This window comes from Fringilla coelebs (genome assembly GCF_963513975.1).
Source record: "Fringilla coelebs genome assembly, chromosome: 7".
NCBI lineage: Eukaryota > Metazoa > Chordata > Aves > Passeriformes > Fringillidae > Fringilla > Fringilla coelebs.
Window position 1 is genome coordinate 6,474,562 of NC_140035.1, and position 19,974 is coordinate 6,494,535.

Consider the following 19,974-nt stretch of genomic DNA (forward strand, 5'->3'; position numbering starts at 1 on the left):
GTTCCAGGGTTTCTAGTTTGCGCTTCTCTCTGTATTTATCCAAAGACATTTTTTGAGGAATTATTACAGGAGCAGGAACTTGTCCATGGTGTTTGTTTGCTGACTTATGAGAATATTCTTGTTTGACAGTAGAATGCTCAGCGAGTTTGTCAGGTCTGTGGTGTACTCCGGAGTGCAACTGCACGGAGGTCCCTGCTTGGAAGTTCATGTTGTACTGACTAGCAGGCAGTGTCTCCTGCTTCTGAGAGTATATTTGTTCTGTCCTTGCTTGTTCTTGGTGCTGAGGCCATTCCTGGTGTGATGCCAAACTATATGAGGTACCTGGCATTCCTGTAGCTAATATTGCCAAATTTTCAGGTGCATGACTGTCTGGAACAGAAATACTTCCTGAGGTCAGAGGTACTGGTGCAGGAAATGATGTTGATGGTTTTTGGAAACTTGTGTTTGCAGCAACACCAGTAACTGTATCCACCAAAATGGAATTCTGGACCAAAGATGAACCAAGAAGCGAGTTCTCAGACACCTGTCCATCACCTTTAGGTTTCTTAGCTGCCTGATTAGCCTAAGCAAAAAAGAAAGAAGTGAGAAAACACAGCTTAGAATACTTGTACAGTCCATGTGAATTTAGCCCAGAGATGAGAATAAAAGCTGGTCCAAGGTTTCACCACCTCCTAACCCAGACACAGGAAGAAAGAGCAAGTACAGCATAACTAAACTTTTTCTCCTGGTTCATAATTCTCCTAGGAGTTCATCTCTGCTTGCTAGATACTACAGGAAAGTTTCTTACCCGCCAATTTCTAATTCTCTTGAGCCTGCTAGGTGTTTTCTCCAGTATTTGCAGAAACTCATGAGTTAACTCTGAATAAGAAAAAGAAAAGCCATTTTTACATCTGATTTTGTGATAAATAGGTAAAACTTAGTCTAAGGTTGTACAGCTTTTGCAGTAGATACTACAGTCTGTGCATGAGCTAAATTAAAATTTTAATAAATTGTTAGGCAAGTGTGGAACAGAAAAGTGGGACAGACACCTACACACATTGTGCAAAACAGGTTTAACTATAATATTTTGTTTTTACTCTTGCACAACCTGGATTTGTTAGACCAAAAACTATAGAAACAACAGTTTCTAAAATAACATACTTGCCATTCAGCCTGTACATATTCTGTATGGAGTTAAGTTTCCTTGAAAGTATAAATTTCTAAGTCATTGTTTCAGTCATTCCATCAAACTTCAGGAACAACCAGTATCAGCTCTGTACAAACCACAGCCATCACACCCTTGGAAGGACTCTGTTTTAAACAACAGCTTTGAAATAATTTGTGTTCAAGGTGGAGTAGCTGGCTGTGTTAATAATTGTAAGATCCTTACAATTAGTATGCCCACAGGAAAATACACATCTCCATGCTTATCAGCTGCAAATAAAACTACTTTTCATCGAGACTTAATTCTAGTCATAAGCTAAAAATAACTGGGTACAGTCAGAATTTGAATGCCAAAATACATCTTTTACAGGTCTGGAAGAACTGGCTTCTCCAGAATTCCCCAAGTAAGTTATAACCTAAGCTGCTCCCAAGTGCAAAACTACCTCAGCTCTTTGGTGTACCTGGGTCTGTTAAACACCCCAGCTCCATAAATGCTTGAAGCATTAAGTGATGTTCACAAGGATCTCACAGCATTCCCCTGGGGGATTTTACAAATCCAAACAATGCATGTTTACCAAAGCCACAAACCCACAGCCACGTGGGAAGGCAGCAGGGTGGTGTTTGGAACTGCAGCTACAGCTTAAAGAAGCCCAATAAGAGAGAGATGTTTGAACCTGCACTTTGAAGCTCACTCAGGTTCTGTGCTCACATGGCATCTACTCAATTTCTCACTTTCAAACCCTCCCTCCCCAGAGTGCCATTAAGGAAGAACAGCTCAGCAGAGGATTACAGCAGGCACAGAGTCAATGCCGGGCCATCTGAAGCCTGGAGATCTCCACCACTACTGTGAAACAAACGTTTCACTCCAGGACTAACAAAGTCCAACACACAGACCTGAAAGCCCCAGGAGCTCCCACCTGCTCTACAGCAGCACATCTGGCCCTCAAATTCAGATTCCACTGTAGTAAATACTAACTTGAAAGACAACAAACTTCTAGGTGTAGGGTGTTCTAAGCATCTGCTTTCTTCTTACCAGAGTTTGAGATCCCACAAGCTACACCAAACTGTTAGCACAGAACTGCCTTCATAAACATGGCAATTTTATGTACAGCCTGATGAATATGGTCACTGAAACAAGAGGTACCCGAAACAATCAGGACTGCATGAATTTGCACTGACAGATTTCCATCTCTGTCTTGGTTCTGAAAAGCATTTAAAAGCAGGATTCTATCCTCCACCTGCAAAAGGTACGTGGACATCCCAGCCACACAAATTTGTCTTCTGAAGTTCTCCCCACTCCTATCCCTTTCTTTCACTGAAGATCCAGCACATGAAGTCAGTGAGACTTAATTTCAGCTGAACGCTCTCACTAAATACTATGCTCCATCCTTACATGAATAAACCCTTGAATTTCAAAATGAGACAGGAGCATGACTTACCATCTAGTAGTTCTAGAGTAACTGAGGGATCTACATATTCCCACCAGTGTTTTCCATCAGTTGATACTGGAATCTCCCAGTTGGACCACTTGCAGGCCAAGTGAATGCACACACATGCTATCACTGTGGGCTTGTACTGAAGACAGAATGTGGTAAGGTGAAGGCTGTTGCACACATTTCGTAATGAGGAACCAAAGGAAATCAAACATGTAAAACAGAAAACCCAAACAAATTAACCATTAACATACAGAATGAGATAGCTTGTCAATCAACAGCAGTTAAACATTTTGTTGAATAAATTCATAAGATACCCTACTGCCCTAAGGAAACAAAGGGCAGGGCATTTATCTGGTAGAAAAGTTTAATTTGATTTTGCTACCAAAAGCCTGATAAACAGTAAATAAATTTATGAATTATTCTACTGTACTTAAGTACTAAAAAGGGCAGTATAATATGGTGAATTAAAATTATGCAGTATAATGCATAGAGCTAATTGTGCAGTCTCTGAATGAGACGATCAGAAGGTCCCCAGCAGTTCCACAGCAGCCAGGTGAGTTATTTGTGGGCTTTGCTTTCACCAGGCCCGGATTTGTGATGTTTGTGACGTTGTCTTCAGCTTCCAGCACCACAAACACATTGGTTCACTTTCACTGCTTTAGCATAACTTCTCTTAACAGCTGCCTAAGTACAGAATCTTGCCCATCAAGGAACCACCAAGATTTATTTATTTGGAACAGTTCTAATAACCAGCAGATACTGTTTAAAAACTGTATCTACAGATAATGTAATTCTCTTAAATAAAGGTTAAAGCAGTTTTGCAAGAGACAAATTGAAGTAATAAGGGTTAAAGTCTGCTCTTTAATTCTTTCTATGACAGGCTATGTCTACAAAACACCCACTTGGAATCCTAGAACTATAAATTTATCTAAGTACTTAAGTTTTAAAACTATATATTAAGATTAAAGAGCTATTTCTAAAAGAAATAACATTGGGCTAGTACTAGTCTATTTAAAAAGAAAAATCAGCTAGTTGAAAGTATCTTAGGCCCACTAGGATTTTATAAGTTAAGACTGAATCAATATACTTAAAGTTAAGAGAAAACTGCCATTAACTACAAGTGTAAACTAAAAATAGTTTTGTACTTACCAAGATGCTCGGATTTCTAGGTTAAGTTTATCTCTTTGTAATCTTTAGCTGCTATTCAGGCTACCAATTTTAGACTTATGCACTCACAATCGAGAAAAAGTCATCAGAAAGCACCACTACACTTCTCATTGTGCATTTAAGCCCTTTGTGCCGTCAGGCCCTTGTCCAATACACCGCACTGCAGGTGGGGAGGTACCACCACTGGAGGTGGCCCAGTCCCCCACTGCAACAAGGGTAAGACACATCAGGGGGCCCTGCAGTAAAGGAAGCTATAGTGTGCTACAACAGTGCAACAAAGAGGTTCAGGATAACAACCTGTTGGTAGCCATGAAATAGGATGTCTGTGCCAAATCCTTGCTTGCTGTAAGAAAACAAAAACAAGAGTGATTAAAGATCTGCACTAATTTGTCAGGTTCATTCCAAAATTCAAGCAGTTTTACCTTCCAAAAACACTGCTGGGTATTTCTAAAGTACTGATCTGGCTTTAGCTAGCTAGCCTTTAAAATAATCTTGTCTGAGACACAGAAGACTGAGACACACTCAGTAGGGGAGCTGGACCTGTCATTCCCTTCAGTGCCCCTCCCTCGCCCTCACAGCCCACAGGACAGCTCCCCTCCAACAGCTGACAGGCGAGCACTCTCCTCTGGGAAGCGCTGCTTCCCCACCCTCACCTGCAGGGGATCCCTGCTTTGAGCTGGGAGTGCAGCAGGAAGTCAGTCCCAACTCACAGCTCAGCGCTCCATCTGCTCTTGGAGCTGGCCATGGCAGGGCACCCTCCCACCTCCCCAGAAACAGCCACACCTCTCTCCCAAAGCCCTGTAACACAGCCAGCCCCCAAGCTACGTGGGAAAAAAAATTCAGTTTTCTGCTCCTTCTAATTCAGAGCACTGTAGTCATAACATTTTGCTCCATATTTGTTAAATCTATGGCAAGGCTTCGTTAGGAAACAGACAAATTCATTTGAGTTAGTCAGAAAAAAAATACCTGAACAAACCACAGGACTGCAACATGCCAGGAATGAAAAACTGACTTGGGCTGTTACAGCCTCAGAGTGCTGACCCCTAGAGTGACACCCCAATGCTCCTCACTCAGGTAAGAGAACTTACTGTAACATGCATTTAATGGAATAGCTGGGCACAAGGGGTTTAACCGCAGATTGAATGCAGCCTTCATTGAATTCTTATTTTGACACTATCACTTGAAATCAGTGCTACCTGCAGAAAGCGTAGTGTTGAATTTTATGTCAAAGGGAATACTGTTATACTTTTATTTTAATAATATTGCTAGAATGTTTGAGAAATACTATAGTGACTTTTAAATTTATTTTTTAAAAAGCATATTAAAATGTGATTTAACTCAACTCCTAATAATTGCCAAGGAATAAAATTCAGATTTGTCTTTATGCTACACAGCCAGGAAGTGCCATAATCTAAGAAGAATGTGGAAGTTGCAAGGGTAACAGGATCTGTTCCTACACACAAATTCTACTAATCCATAATAATCAGAAAGTGATCTGACAGTGTGTTATGCTATAATATTTAGTTTGCACGCTGTAATGGTAATTGCATGCCAAAAAACCAGGGAGTTCAACCTCTTCCTCCCATCTAAAAAAAAGTAAGGTGGAATCAGCAAAAAAAAAAAAAAAAGTGAAATGAGATTGTCATAACAAATAAAAATACACAATGGTTGAGTAAGACTGAAATTGATGTCTTGCTCTTCATCTTTCATCAAAGCAATGCCTAAACGATCTTCAATGATTTACATACTCTGTAAAGTTACATGTTTGAAGTAAGGGAGCAAGACCAAGAAACATCTCTACTCTCACTGAAATGTCCCTTCTGAACAAGGAAGAAAAGCAGATGTCAGAAAACTTCTATTTAACATCAGCTTGGAAGATGAGTAAATCAAAACACATACCTGGAAGAAAAGAACCACATCTTGAAACACACATTTTAGCCTCAATCAAAAATTACTGTGCTAAATACTTTATCTATGATTCTGTTTCAATTTATTTACAGCTAAATAATAATCATTGCCAAAACCAGCAAGAAACTTCAGCTCACAACTAAAGCCTTGATAACACAAGGCTCAACTGAAAATATCCGTGACAAACTCTTCTATGTAGGGCAGCTTTGGTTTAGCAGAATCCATCAATGAAATTAAATCTAATGAATTTTGGTTCCTGTATTTTGGTAGTTTATTTCCATTATAGTAGTGGAAAGTGCATCTCCAAAATTTAAATCATCTTGAAGCAGGGGCTAAAACAAGCCAGCAGAGCTGCTCTTGTAACTCACAAGCCACATGGCTACGACACCAGCCATGAATGACCAGTTTTAGATTTTAGCATTCAGGAGTGATTTAAAACATCCATCCTGTCTCACTGCTGCAGAAGCAGCCATAGGACAGGGATTAGTGAAATAGTCATTAATATTTTGAAACAAGACTTGCTGTCTGACACACCTTCCGAGAGGCTGTCTCCAAGGAACTGCCAACTGGAAACCAAAATGCTTTTTATTTGGCATAGCCACACAATTCGCTGCTTGCAGTTCCAAGATACCTGAGTCTTTTCTTCAACACAGCTTATCTTGGATCTTGGGATGCTCATGAAAACGTGACTGCCAAGTCCCCATTAGGAGCTGGTAACTGGCTATGCCTGGACCCTGACAACATATGAGCATTCCCCAGAAAGAGCAGATAAGCTAGTCAGCATCAGAAGAGAGAAGCTTGCTGAAGTCCTTCTGGCAAAAGCAAAAAGCCCCAGGCTCTGAACAGAGGGATGGTGGAGGGTGCCTGTTGCATCGGGAAAGGGCTGGAGGAGGCCATGGTGTAGGCATTCAGGTCTGAGCAGTCCTGGTGGCTTTATTTCTTGAAAGTATTTAAAACTTGGGAACTGGCCCATAAAAACCTGAGGTCAAAGTTCAGAATGGGAAGGCCGCCTGTAGCAAGTGCTGGAGTGCAGCTGGTGTTTCACATCTTTCCACACTACTAAGATTCAAATTTTCCTCATGAGAATGCCCTCTGAAAAAGCTGATGCATTTTCACCTTGTCTTCTGCTGATTTTGTCTTTCTCAGCCTGATTTAAGCAATGGCATCTGCACACAGATACTATGGGATATTGGAAGGATTTGACAGTGTAATTTTCACGAAAGATTAGTAAGGATCATGGGTGTTCAAGGTACCTGATAACCTGCAGAGTAGCGAGAACAATCCTAGAAATCCTTGAGATCTCATCTTCACTTCCAGAAGGTTGTGTTCCAACACAGAGAAAGGAGTGACTGAAGACTTCCCAAGATGGAGATGAGGATACAGATTCCAAGTTTCACCAGAAGCAGGCTGAGAACAGACTGATTTTGCACCAGAGTGCAAGAGGACCATGCCACAATCTTGGCACCAGGGCAGTTTCACTGCTGATCATTCAGCTAGTGTTGAAGGCAGCAAGGGCCAAAACCAGAGCAGTTTTTGGTATTTTGGTGGGGTTGGTTCCCCCCCACCCCTTTTTTTTTTCCTTTCTTCTCTTCATTACTGGAGCATTCTTGGAATGGACACTGAAGCTTGCTGACAACAGGCCCTCACATATCCACTGCCTTCAGATTCCTTGGACCTGTGGGATCCTAAGGAATGATGGTCCTGTCTCCTCTTCTCAGTCTCTTGACACTGAGGAAGAATGGTGCAGAAAAAATACTAAGCCCACACCATTTTCCTTGTCTGCTATACTGACCAAACTGCAAAGATGGAACAATTTCATTAACCCATGAGTCTCTGAACACTAGAAGGAGTGACTAGGTATTGTATGCCTGAACATCATGAATCATTATCTATCCATCCAGTCACCCCTTCTCTGCAATGATCTGTGTTGTCCAGTAACACCTTCAAAAAGGCTTTCAATTTTAGAGAAGAATTCATTTTTTCTTTAGTTGTATGTTGAAGTAATTATATCTATTTGCACCAACTCCAACTTACTAGTTCATCTTCAGCTTCCAGCAATTGATTCTGGCGTGCCACTGCCAGACTAGACAGTCTTCTGACAAAGGACTTGGTTGAGTTTTTTGAGCATCATCAACACAACCTGGGTTGTTATTTTTTCATTTTGTTTGGTAAGAGGATAGCTTAGAGCTTAATAACAGGTAACAGTGACTGCATAAAACAAATTACCCTGGATACAAGACAGCAAAAAGTGATGGAGAGAATCAGCCATCCTCTGAGGCACTGCAGTTTAGTAAGCCAAAGGGCCCTTTCCCACCACCTGACAATGCAGGGCACAAACCCTAAGCCAAATCCTGGAGCACACTTGCAGACCTCAGCTAATACTGCCGCTTCTTTTTTGATACTCAGTCAGACATTACATTCCTCCTTTCCTTCTCTCTCCAAGCATGCAGTTGGAAGTTGTAATCATAACAGGCTTGGGTAAGTTAATCATCTTTATTCGAAAAAGGTATCCCTGCCTTCTGAAATTGGGTCTTTTGTCCAAGATGATATTACCAGAACTGGATGAAGTAACTTTGGATTTCTTTAACTTCTCAGTCAATCCCTTTAGTACTAAAGGTTTAACACTGACAAATCTTAAGCATATTTGAAAAGCTTCAGGACTCAGATGTCTGAGTATTGCATCTACTGACACTGAAAACCCACACTGTCCAATAAATAAATGTTCAGTGACAGAAAACTAAACTCCTACTCCTGTGTCTTTGAAGATAATCACAGTGCCCATGGGCCCATGTCCCTGTCCTCTCAACACATAAAACCAATGTTCCATGGCAGTTATTCTGTCCTTGCTTGACTTGCATGCATGACTTCAAATCTCATGCCTGATGTTTTAAAGGAATTAATTAGTTTCCTTTTTCTTATTTTGATATGAGGTACTCAAATCTTTTGTTCATAGTCTGCACCCCTCCTAGGGACATGCTCCCAAGGATTCCAGCCACACACACAGTAAGGAGCACACCTCCTACAGTGAGCAGGTTTTTGAACATCAGAGACATTACATTCACTGTGCACCAGTCCTTGAGCTACATGGATTTTCAGCCCTCACTGAAGTCTTCAGAGTTCAAGACTTGATATCACTTTAGGCTTCTAAGCATTTTTTCAAGTCTTCTGACATTAAATTCTAGTTTAAATATGTCAAATTAAAAAATTCACAGTATCTTCAAAGCATGAATTTTGTCAGTACAAAAAATTAACTTACAAAACACAAAGGGAAAAGCTGAACTGCCTTAGAGTGGTATCTACCCTTGATGAAAGGAAATCCAGTTTGTGTAGCAGTGTGCCTGTAGGCTTGAGTGACACACACTGATGTGGAAATCGTGAGGCAATACAACATTGCCCCACCCCTCCCCACAGCCCCAGACACCAAACAGAAGCACAGGGGCTCCCCAAGAGAGTAAAATGGGCTCACATTTACAGTGACCAACAGCTAAGAAAAGCCAAAGCAAAACCCTACAGAGCAGCTGGTGGAGACTACTGAGATTTCACGTGCAACTGGACTCATGTACCAAGTCACAACCAAATCTGGGCAGAAAGCAGAGAATCATTATCTTACAGCAAAGAGAGCAACAGAACTCTTTAAATGCAAGTAAGTTACAGCACACCAGCCCTACTCAGTGTCCAAAGACACTCACCAGGAAGCTATAGCAAGTAAGAGACACCCTTCCTTAAAAGAACACCGTTAATTCCAGAGTTACTACAAACCAAATCTAGTTAACAGGGTCAGGCTGTACCTAAATTTTATATATTTTATAGAGGGAGAGGAAAAAACACCAAAAATTTAGAAGTACATATGCATTTCTCACTGCAAAACTAGCTAATGACTAGAGACTAACAACCATCAAAACACTTTTAACTTAAGAAACATAATTAAAGTGAAAAGCTTATTTTAGATGCTTTTACAACTGATCCCTAATTTTTTTCATCCTACATCTTATAAGAGGGTGTTTTAATCTTTTTTTTAAAGCTCCAAAAGAAACCAATTCAAGAATTAAAGAAGATGTGCCAAAATGCCACAAAAATATAGAGAACAAAACAGCCTTCTAGCCAGTCACATTAATGAACTGCAGACAAGTTACAGGAGATGCTTAACTAAAGGTGTGGGGGTTTGTGCTACCATCCAAAACAAGTAAGGACACATTGCTACAGGAAAACAATTTCTGACACCTATTTGCATGTGACAGCAGACTTGCTATGCACTCCCTATCCCTCAGTCCATTACCTGAAAAGATTTGCTAAGAGAAAAAGCTGGCATTAGCCATCAATGGGCAAAACTACTTCAGAGTGACAATCATCAGCTCAGAATGATACTATGGATCTGGTCAATCAGTTTGCAACTGCTGACTGCTTCTGTCATTCCAGAACACATGGAACAGGTACTATTAAAAACAAAGCTAATAAGAAAACAAAAAAAATATGAAGGACAAAAGACTGGACTCTGTGACTCTCTAAAGGTAAATATCAAACTTTTAATAATTAATTTTAAACATACTCTTTGGATAACATAGTTGGTGAAAAATCAAGTTAGACAAGTAACATTACTTTCAAATTTTACAAGAAAGGTAAAAAAGGACTTACAGAAGTGGTTAAAAGTCACTGACCTCTCACTAACTGTGTACATTTCACAACATCTGTGTGTGGATGTTCAATGGTAATCTCAAAACCTGAGGGGTTACAAATACATTTTAGAATTATACATTTGCATCTGTAAAATAAAAAGCAAACATCTTATGTTTCCCCACAGATCTAAAATATTTGCTAAACCTTTGCACTGCAGAATAAGTAACACTATTTAAGCGCCTTTTATTCTTTACCTTTTCATACTTCTGAACGGCAGATGGTAAAGCCACTTTGTAATCCATTACTAAAATATTCCTCCAGTAATCTCAAATCCTGTACACACATAACCTGGGAAATTATGATCTTTTTAAAGCTGAATATATCTGAACAATTTCTAGCAAGTTATTAAGTCAGTAAAAACTGTACTGCAAACACAATGGTGCACATGTATGCTTTTATTAATTGATTTCTAGCACTTGAACATGTTGCAGGTATGAAATTAGAAATTAAATCAATTTGTACATCAGTGACTTAAGAAATCCTTCTTGGTTTATGACACTGTTTTAAGAACTAGGTCAGTAATGTGAGCTATTTTTTTTAACAATACCCCAAGTGGTATTTAAGAATATCTGAGCAAGTCAGTGTTCTCAAGCCTCTGGCTGTAATTGTCCCTATAGTATTTTAGTCAGAAGAGTGTCTTGACAAAAGATTCCACTTCAAATTTTGGAATCATCTGAATCCATTAAATGGCTACACTACAACTTGTCTCCTTCAGAGTCAGCACCTGCTGATTTACAAAATGTTCTTCTATGGAAAGGCAGAATGGGGAAGAACACTGGGCACAAAGCTCTTTCCAACTGCTTCAGGACATGCACAGCCAGCCTACTACACCATGCTACCTTATGGGAAGAAATGTCAATGTAATTACTACTTGGAGTAAAATCTACTTGGAAGCATACACATTTCTACCTCAAACTGTCAGAAACATCTCTTTCACAAGTACAGACACACCTTTCTTCTCCACAGTGAACACAGCAGAACTGCTAACACAAAACTAAATTCAGAAGTTATACAGGAAAACAGTTAAATTCTAGTGTACCAATAGCACATAAAAAAATCCAGTTATTTGGGTCCCACTAGCTCTTCATGGCAAGCTGGCTGCACAGATGTTATTTAGAAAGACATACCTAAAGTTTGAAGCATTATTGTTTCAAGTATAACCAGCTCTTGGGCTTGTTGAAGGTATGCCTGAAACAAACAAGCAGACAGGTGAAGACACAGCAATCAGAACTTCACTCGCACACTGCCTCTCCGGTACAGCACTGGCAACAGGACACAGCACCAGTACCCTGGCCAGTGAGCACTGGCAACTCACAACACTTCAAACTGGGGTTGTTTTCTTCCACCAGCACACACACTGCTACAAATTCAGTTCTACCTGCCTGCCTTTCACAAGATTAACTTAGTCTGCATCTCAGACAATCTATTCCAGCAAAGCATTTTTGGGAGGTCAGGTGGGTGCTGTAAGAATTTCAAGATGGAGCAATCTCTTCAAGTTTCATAACAAATAAGTGAGCCTTTAAGAAACTGAATTAAGTAATAGAAAGACTTAAATGGTATAAAAACAAAGGCTTTTCTTCCTAGGCTGCAGAGAGCAATATTCCAGTAAGACAATGTAACAAATCATTATGTGAAATGTCATCTTTCAAACCATGTATCTTTGAAACCATAACTTCCACCTACATCACTCTTTGTATCCAGCTGTGGCTCTTGAGGATGAAGACAGGCATTTGCTACTTTAATAACATGTTCAAGTTTCCGTGGCTGTTCTTCCACTTTTGCAGCCAAAAACAATGCCGTGGGAGACATTATCTGAAGAAGAAAAACATGTGTATTTTTAAACTTTTTACAAGCAGGATTTGAACTTTTATGGCATCTAAACTAGCACAGGAAAGGTTTAAGAAGTTGGACTTGTGTGGTTTTTTTCAGTTTTGAAGTCATGCAAGGCAACAAAAATATAACTAGTCATGTTTTATTTTGTAACTGATGCAATTCTCTCAGCAGCAGGGAAGGAGTAGCATAATGTTAAATTACATTTGTGAGTAAGATGTCTGAGGTCAAACTAATTCTAGCTCAACGTAAAATATTTTGGCCCAGAAGATTTAGTCACAGTAGAACAGGCTGTTTCAAGTTAAATATACCTCATGAGAAAGTTCATCCAATTTCTTCCACAGAGCGAGTCACTACACCATCTTTTCAGTAAAACAGTTGATCACAAGTTCTGGTAACATTTAATTCTCCCAAAGAGTGAGAAACTTTGCAGAGAACTTTAATAAAAACAGCTTGTTATATAGACATAGGCTCTACAAGTAAAATAAACTTTATATATACACATATATTCTTAGAAACTTTACTATATGCCCAGCAGTATCTGGAGAACAAAGCATAAGGGTTTGTAAAACATCACTTCTATCCAATGTTAGTAAAGACTACACATTATATTTAAAGATGAAAATTGATATCAAACTCTAGAAGTCATAAGGTGGCAGTTCGGTATCACCTAAGAGCAGCCTGGGAAGGAGAATTTTGGTGCCTGTTGTCAGCTAGAGTGACTGATGTGTGCAGACAGAACACAGCAAACCACAAACCTCTGATGAATTAGGTTCTCTTTGCATGCAAAAGCTGCCCATGTTAACCAGGAATTAAAATGGTACTAGAAATCATCTAGACATAAGCTGATTAAAATGATTAAAATTAAGCCAGAATAAAGCATTTATTCAGAGACTGAAATAGCTCCTTGCTGAGTATTTAATTAATGCATGGTGCAAGTATTGGATTTCTCATTCAATGGCCAAACAGAACTAGGCTGAATAGGTGGCATAGGCCCCCTAAAGTCAGATTTGGTTTTTTTGCCAGTAAGCAGCCCCTTTTTAAGCCAAAATGCAACATTTGGTATAAAAATTTACAATATATGCAAAACTGCAACAAACTAATTAAACATTTAAAGGATTTAATTTCAGAAGCTTTCAAATGTACTGAGAATACTTTTTTGCATCCTTAAATCACTTTGAAATGCCTGCTTGGATCTTAAGTAAAACTTAAAATTTGGCAGATTTGAAAATTGACACCCTGGTAAGGCAATACCCTTTGATGAGTAGAAGTGTGCCATGAGAAATCTAGCAAAAATCTCAGTCTATAAAAACCAACCACCCAAAACAAGTCACAGGGAGCAAATTCTTTTACAAGGGAGACAAGAACCTCTGTTTTCTTTTTAAGAATCTTGTAACCTAAGCCTGATGAACAAATGAAATAAAAACCCAAGGTGAAGTGCTGCTTAACAAGGCCATATTAGCACTGTCATTTAATACTTCTGATGATTCTGTAGAAGTTCCGATCCCCATTGCTTAAAGTAATGATTTATAATTCTGGAAGGAATTTCCTTTGCCAAGGACACACTACTTGAAATGTGTCTCACACTGGGAGGTAAGACTTTTAAACACTAAATATGATGGAAACACTTTCTGGAGTTCAGAAAGTGAGAGTATCAGCAGCTCTGAAGTGGCAGAAAACGCAGATGATGTCGGGCAGCACACACAGGCATAACCCAACACACACATGTCATATAAAGGTATTTTACAGAACTCAATTTTCAACAACTGCCATGGCTGAAAACATTTCCATTTCACAGAGGCATTATTTGAACCAAGTCACCAATGACCAGATAATTAAATCATCAGCAAATTCTCACTCACTGTTACTCTGTGTCTGCCTGCACCAAAGTTCTACTTCTTTCCCAAAAAGCACCATCAGGCTGACTTCAGGATCTCTTCTGATTTACTGAAGCAGATCAGAACTGGTCAAGAAGTCTCCACACAATTCCTGATCTCCAAGACCTTAGACAAAACACAACTCTGGAGGCTGATTAAGTCAAGCTGATTAACTGTCATATAACTCTGGTTCATCAGAAATCTATGTACAGCCCAATTAACTATTTCCTTCAAAAAGAAGTGTTGGCTTCTGGCCAAAGAATTTCTAGTCTTTATCCTATCTAGGACAAGGGTTCTCACTCCCAGTTTAGAGTAGGCCATTATTTTTAGCTCCCTTGGTATTGATTCAGAAAAATAGACATCCTAGTAAAAGGATGTCTATTCCAGACTTGGCACAAATGTAGTCTTCAGTGAACACACCCTGCTAAGTGTGTAACTGGCAAAGTTACTCAAATGCTTTTATTCATTTCCAATTACCAAAAATGGCAAAAAACCCAAGCAAAGTAGAACAAAAAAAGCAAAATTAAAGAAACATACTTGACAAAGCAATAGTGTATTTCCTATATATAAATATCTTAATTTGATATCAATCAAAATAACTTAGAGTAATTATATACTATGCACCCCAAATAGTCTTTGAAAAATCTTCAGAACACATGTGATATATGACATTAAATCCCACTTAATTACTAGCCAAGTCCCACAGAAACAGAAAAAATCCCCAAAACATAAGAGCCTTGTTTACACAACCCAAAAGCATTATACAGCAAGTTTCACTGGGGACTGTGGTACAAGTCCTTTTTCACTTAAAAAGTAAAAGGCAGCATAATGACAAAGGCACTCAGAAAAATCTCAGAACACATCAGCAGCATGCATGTAGTTTTCTGAGACCTACCTCTCCCTTCCAATGCCATTATTAGTATGTTTTTAGACTGATACAGTTTAGCCTAAGACATTAAGTGCTTACAGTCTATGAGAGGGGTTTTCAAGTTTGAACACAAAGAACTGTGAGGAATTTTTTTTATTATAACCAGGAGCTCACATTGCATAAAAGCAGCAAATATGTTAAATTGCACTATTAAAACCAGAACTGAAGTACCCAAAACAGCCTCACTAAAGCTTGAAGCATATTATGAAAGTTTCAAGAACTCTGCAAAACTGCGAAGTCAACTGTTTAATAGTGTGATTTGGACAGGGCACAAGGAATGGAATGCAGAGGACTGGAAACAAAACACCCTCCACACAACTCACCTACCTTACATTTGAAGGAAAACAATTCCTCATTCGGCCTTCTTTAGGCTCTTCACTAAGCTCCACTGTATGTCACAAAAACCCCTTAACATCATCAAGACTATTTTCAACTGGTTGGCTGGTATTCCACATGGCATTTCTAAGGATAATATTTAAAAACTACAGCTCCTGTTTGGATGCCTTACCTCTCATTGCCAGCATATGAAGGATTCCCCCCCCCCCCCTTTCTGTTCTTCAAATCACAGGGTACTGAAGAGTAAGCATCCAAAAGAACTATTTGCCATATAACAATGTAACACAACAACTAGTATAGAAACAGTATTTGCAGAAGAATTTTAATTTTGATGATATTTTAAAGTATAATAGTGAGGCTAGTACTGCTTATAAAAAGCCAGCAAGCTCCCTCCCCATCCCAATATTAGCACAGACTAACTTTATACTCAGCAACTCAAAGTCCCTATGCCTGGTCAGCAATGTATAAAGAATAATTTGTGCTGAGGAGATCCACAGTAGCTCCCGTCATTTGCATAGCCAGGGAAATTAGTAGTCAGGGCATCCAATTCTGCTTCCCAGAACTGGTAAAGCAAATTTCCATCCTCACTGGGGCACAGCAACCTTGCAAGGACTTTGCCTGCCTTGACTGCAACATCCAAACCTCAGTACTTTCTTCTTTGCACCCAAATGCACGTACTTAGTAGGAAATCCAGAGCAACTCAGAAGTGACTTGCTAGCTCACAATAATTTCACAAAAAAGGTGATATTTGGCTAATAAGCAGTACATATAATACATTCCCAATGAACCAAGACTACATTAACTGGTGCATGCCACCCCTGTGGCTTTACAGATTGAAGATACTGTCGGGAATTCTGTTCCCTGTTCACAGATGACTCAAACTCCTGAAAGCCTGTAAAATTGTTTAGCAGCAACTTATACTGAAGAAAAACCCCATAAAATTAAGACAACTATCCCTGTTTGTTAACAATTAAGTGCATGTCACATACATGACATACATGTGTATCTGTGTAACCTGGCAGTTATACATGATGATAAATGTGCAAGTGCTTATTACCAGACTAAAAACATTCATCTACCAATAAAACAAGACAACACAGGCCACAATTTTTCTGAAGATCATAAGGCATTCTGACTAATGGTCATCTAATTTTCTAGCCCCAGCATTCAGATTCCTTCCTGCCATGGATAAACAGCACCACGTGCACACAATAAAGAAATATTAGAGATATACTGCATATGCTGCATAGGTCTTACCTTTGAGACAGCCAGTACCTTACCATTCATTCCCAAGGGTTACTTTCTCCTTGCAGAGATGAATACTGTTACATTTTTAGCTTGCCAAGTACTCAGAAGAGTTGATATTAAGTATTTATTAGAGTTCTCGGCTTTTGCTTTCTCTACAGAGGATCTAATGGGTGGTTTAGGACTATTTTAAAAGTTACTCCATTCACTGAGACCCTCTTTGCCCTACAGAATTGTAAAAAGAAAATGCTCCTGCCTATCAGCACATACACAAAACCACTCTCTGGTCTTATGCTCATTAAGAATTACAAAAAGGAGTTCAGCAAGAATCAGTACTGCTGAGGTACAACCTGCAGCTCACTTGCCTTTAAGTTAGAACATTATTACCTGAGAATTAATTAAACAGTACACTTCCCTCCCCTGTAGTAGTTGCAGTTTCCATGGCAGTCTGCCCTTACATAGCTTATTTGTGAATTTTAACATTCATAATTCAACTTAAGCCATAGTTTTCATACAAAGAGCACTACACATTCAAACACTACTGCACTGCCAGCTCCAAGTGACTGTCATTAACCAGTTTCCAGTGAAAACCCAAACACAGCAGCCAAAGCTTCTTGCTGCCTAAATCTAGCCCAGATTACCAGCTGACAGTGCAAACCAGCAGGTGATATAACAGGTATGTGGGTCTATATATAAACACAGCAGCTCCACACTGAGCCATCTCTCCACTCCAAGCAGCTCTAGTTTATCAAGCCCATAAGCCATTCAACAGTCCCATAAAACTTTGGATGCCTCACCAGCTCCTCTTCCACCAGCTCAGGGTTACTGCTACGTGGGCAGAACAGCAGCAGGAGGGGAGAAAGAGGAACTTGTATGAATGAACACTGCAGTTCTGGAAACAAGGTGCTGGAAATTTGAGTTTAGCTCAGATTCTGCATGAAAAATAATTATATACACTTCTGAAATGTACCTACAAATGAGTATGTACTTCCAATTTAGTATGTATTAAACAGGCACCAAACAAGATGCCCACTTGTTCAGTCAACAATAATAAATTCATGACAGGAAGACGAGCTGGCTCTCCTTGTACTGCACTGTGTACCTGCCCCAACTGCAGACAGTGAAAGGTTTGCAAGAGTCTACCCCTAGGTAGGTAAAAGTCTGCTCTGACCTAAACCTAACATCTGTCAGTCTCAATCTGTTTTGTCACTAAAAGATCTCAGAAAACTCATCCTTAACATTTAATGACCAACCACCATCATTATTGACTGTTCTTCCTTAAACAAACCCCAAAAACACCTAGACTATTATATTATTATTATTTTTCCACATATTGCATCTAGTATTGGAAATAATAATAAAAAAAAAAGCCTGGCATTCCCAAGTTGTTATCTCCAGTTCCATACATGTTACAATATTCCTCAAAAAGAGATAGCATTTCTACTGAAAAATTCTGTTCTTAACAACACATTCTGTGTTTAGAGTCAACATGTCCAGGTTATTAGGCAAAACAAGATTTACCTCAACACATGCAAAAATTTTTCTCATCTAATATGACTTACCACTTAAGATTAGACTAGCTAAAACAATTTACACTGCTTCAGGAGCAGCTACATAATCCATATGGATTCACACATAACCACATTATCATTGTCAGACACACCATGCCAAAACTTCCACTGACTTCACCAAGAAAAATGTGTGTTCCTACACATTAGCCTTTCAAACTTCAGCACATAAACACCAGCCACATTTGAAACATCTTAATGTATTCTTCACACATCTGAAATTTGCTTGCTGATGGTGCCTATTTATTTTTTTTATTTTGATGGCAGAAGATAAAATCTAATTGCCGCTAGTTGAAGTAATCCAAAGTTGGAAACAAATATCATTACTGCTTCTGAACCATTGCTAAGAAGCTAGAATTCCTAAAAACAAATCACATTTCACACTCCTGTGTGTAACACTTCTCAGTCAGAACTGCCAAAATTATGGGCATGCTATAATCAAACATAAAATCATACTTACATTTCGATTAAATTTTGTGAAGGAATGATGCATATAAAACCTGTGCATGTAAACAATTGCAGTATTTATGGTAAGCTGAGATCTGGAAGATTAAATGAAGGAAACACTACATATTAAGAAAATTGTCGACAAGAACTGAAAGCGATGTGCTTTCCATATCAATCACTGCTCTCAACATATTGTCTTCAGCCGAAAATGGATTAGGGACGTGACACTTCAGAACTTAACTGATATTAACACATCCTTAACTGATATTTACACGTATCGTTCCCATCTGTTCCGCAGACCATGTGGAGATTCCTACGCCAGGCTCCCCACAGTCACCCACGGCATGAGAACTCCTCAATGGGCGACACACACTGAAACACTCTCTCAAGTGCTTTTGTTTTGTTCCAGTTCAACTATTTCACTAAGGGATTTGAGGGTTTGGCCTTGCTCTGATCGATTTTTTTTTTTCCCTTTAAAAAAATCACATTAAAGAATCGCTAAGGAGGAGCTGCCCGTTTCGGGTAAAACGGCAACTCGGGTTTACTTTAGAAAAGCCCCAACAAGCGGCTCCGGCCACCGGCGCGGCTGGGAGGGAGGTGGGAAGCCGCGTCCCCGAGCGCCGACAAAGAGCGCGGCGCGGGGGCTCGGCCAGGCTCCTCCTCCCATTCTGTGCCTCCAGGCCACGGCTCCATCCCGCGGGAGCGCCGGCCGGGGCTGCGGAGCAGCGGCAAGGCTCCCGGGGACAGCTCCCACACCAGGAAAAAGGTCTCCCGCCGCCCCTCCGCGCGCGGCCCCCGCCGCCCCTCACGCCCGTCCCCGCTCGGATACACGTTGAGGCGCTGGCCCATGTCTTGGATGAGGTTGGCCGCCTGCTGCCGGTACGAGAGCTCCTTGTCGGCCTCCACGCCGCAGCGCCGCGAGGGGGTGTTCTCCAGCTGCTCGCGGCTGAAGAACCAGCGCGACGCGGCCGAGGAGCCGCCGCCGCCCCGCGCTGCGGACCCCGCGGAGCCCGCGCCCGCCGCCGCCATGACACCACCTCCTCCTCCTCCTCCGGCGCCTCCTCCCGCCGCCTCCATCGCGGCTCTCGCGAGAGCTCCCGGGCCCGCGCGCGCCCTCCGCCATAGAGTCTCGCGGCGGGGCGGCCGCGCGCCGGGCGGGGTCACGTGGGCTGCCGGGGCTGAGGGAGCGACCATGGCGGCCCCGGCGTGAGGGCCGTGAGGGGATGGAGCCGTGGAGCCATGGAGCGGGGGAGTCGGGAAGGGAGCGCTGAGGGCATCCAGTCCGCCCGTCAGCCCAGCACCGCCCCTGTAACCCCGCTAAACCAGTGAAGCCCATCGCCCCGTGCCCGCGTGTAACGCCTTGAACACCTCCCGGGATGCTGACTCCACCACCTCCCTGTAATGCTTATCCCGTT

The 19,974-nt window shown here is 40.7% G+C and overlaps 1 protein-coding gene across 4 annotated transcripts in view; it reads right to left on the bottom strand.

The window, feature by feature from the left end:
- CCNT2 (cyclin T2) overlaps window positions 1-19,636 on the bottom strand; it is a gene marked incomplete at its 5' end in the record, with an annotated part of 23,800 nt that extends 4,164 nt beyond the window's left edge. The window contains 10 exons of one of the 4 annotated variants that reach the window (XM_084209666.1): window positions 1-562; window positions 788-858; window positions 2,583-2,746; window positions 4,044-4,089; window positions 6,908-7,072; window positions 10,310-10,372; window positions 11,456-11,516; window positions 12,012-12,140; window positions 18,573-18,654; window positions 19,389-19,469. The exon at window positions 1-562 is cut by the window's left edge and continues 4,164 nt beyond it. In XM_084209666.1, the coding sequence (XP_084065792.1) occupies window positions 1-562; window positions 788-858; window positions 2,583-2,746; window positions 4,044-4,089; window positions 6,908-7,072; window positions 10,310-10,372; window positions 11,456-11,516; window positions 12,012-12,140; window positions 18,573-18,654; window positions 19,389-19,408 (1,363 nt within the window). Of the gene's footprint in view, window positions 563-787; window positions 859-2,582; window positions 2,747-4,043; window positions 4,090-4,834; window positions 5,786-6,907; window positions 7,073-10,309; window positions 10,373-11,455; window positions 11,517-12,011; window positions 12,141-18,572; window positions 18,655-19,388 lie in introns of those variants that run through there. The other 3 variants (XM_084209663.1, XM_084209665.1, XM_084209664.1) reach the window with 3 other exon arrangements.
- Window positions 19,637-19,974: the final 338 nt, after the last annotated feature.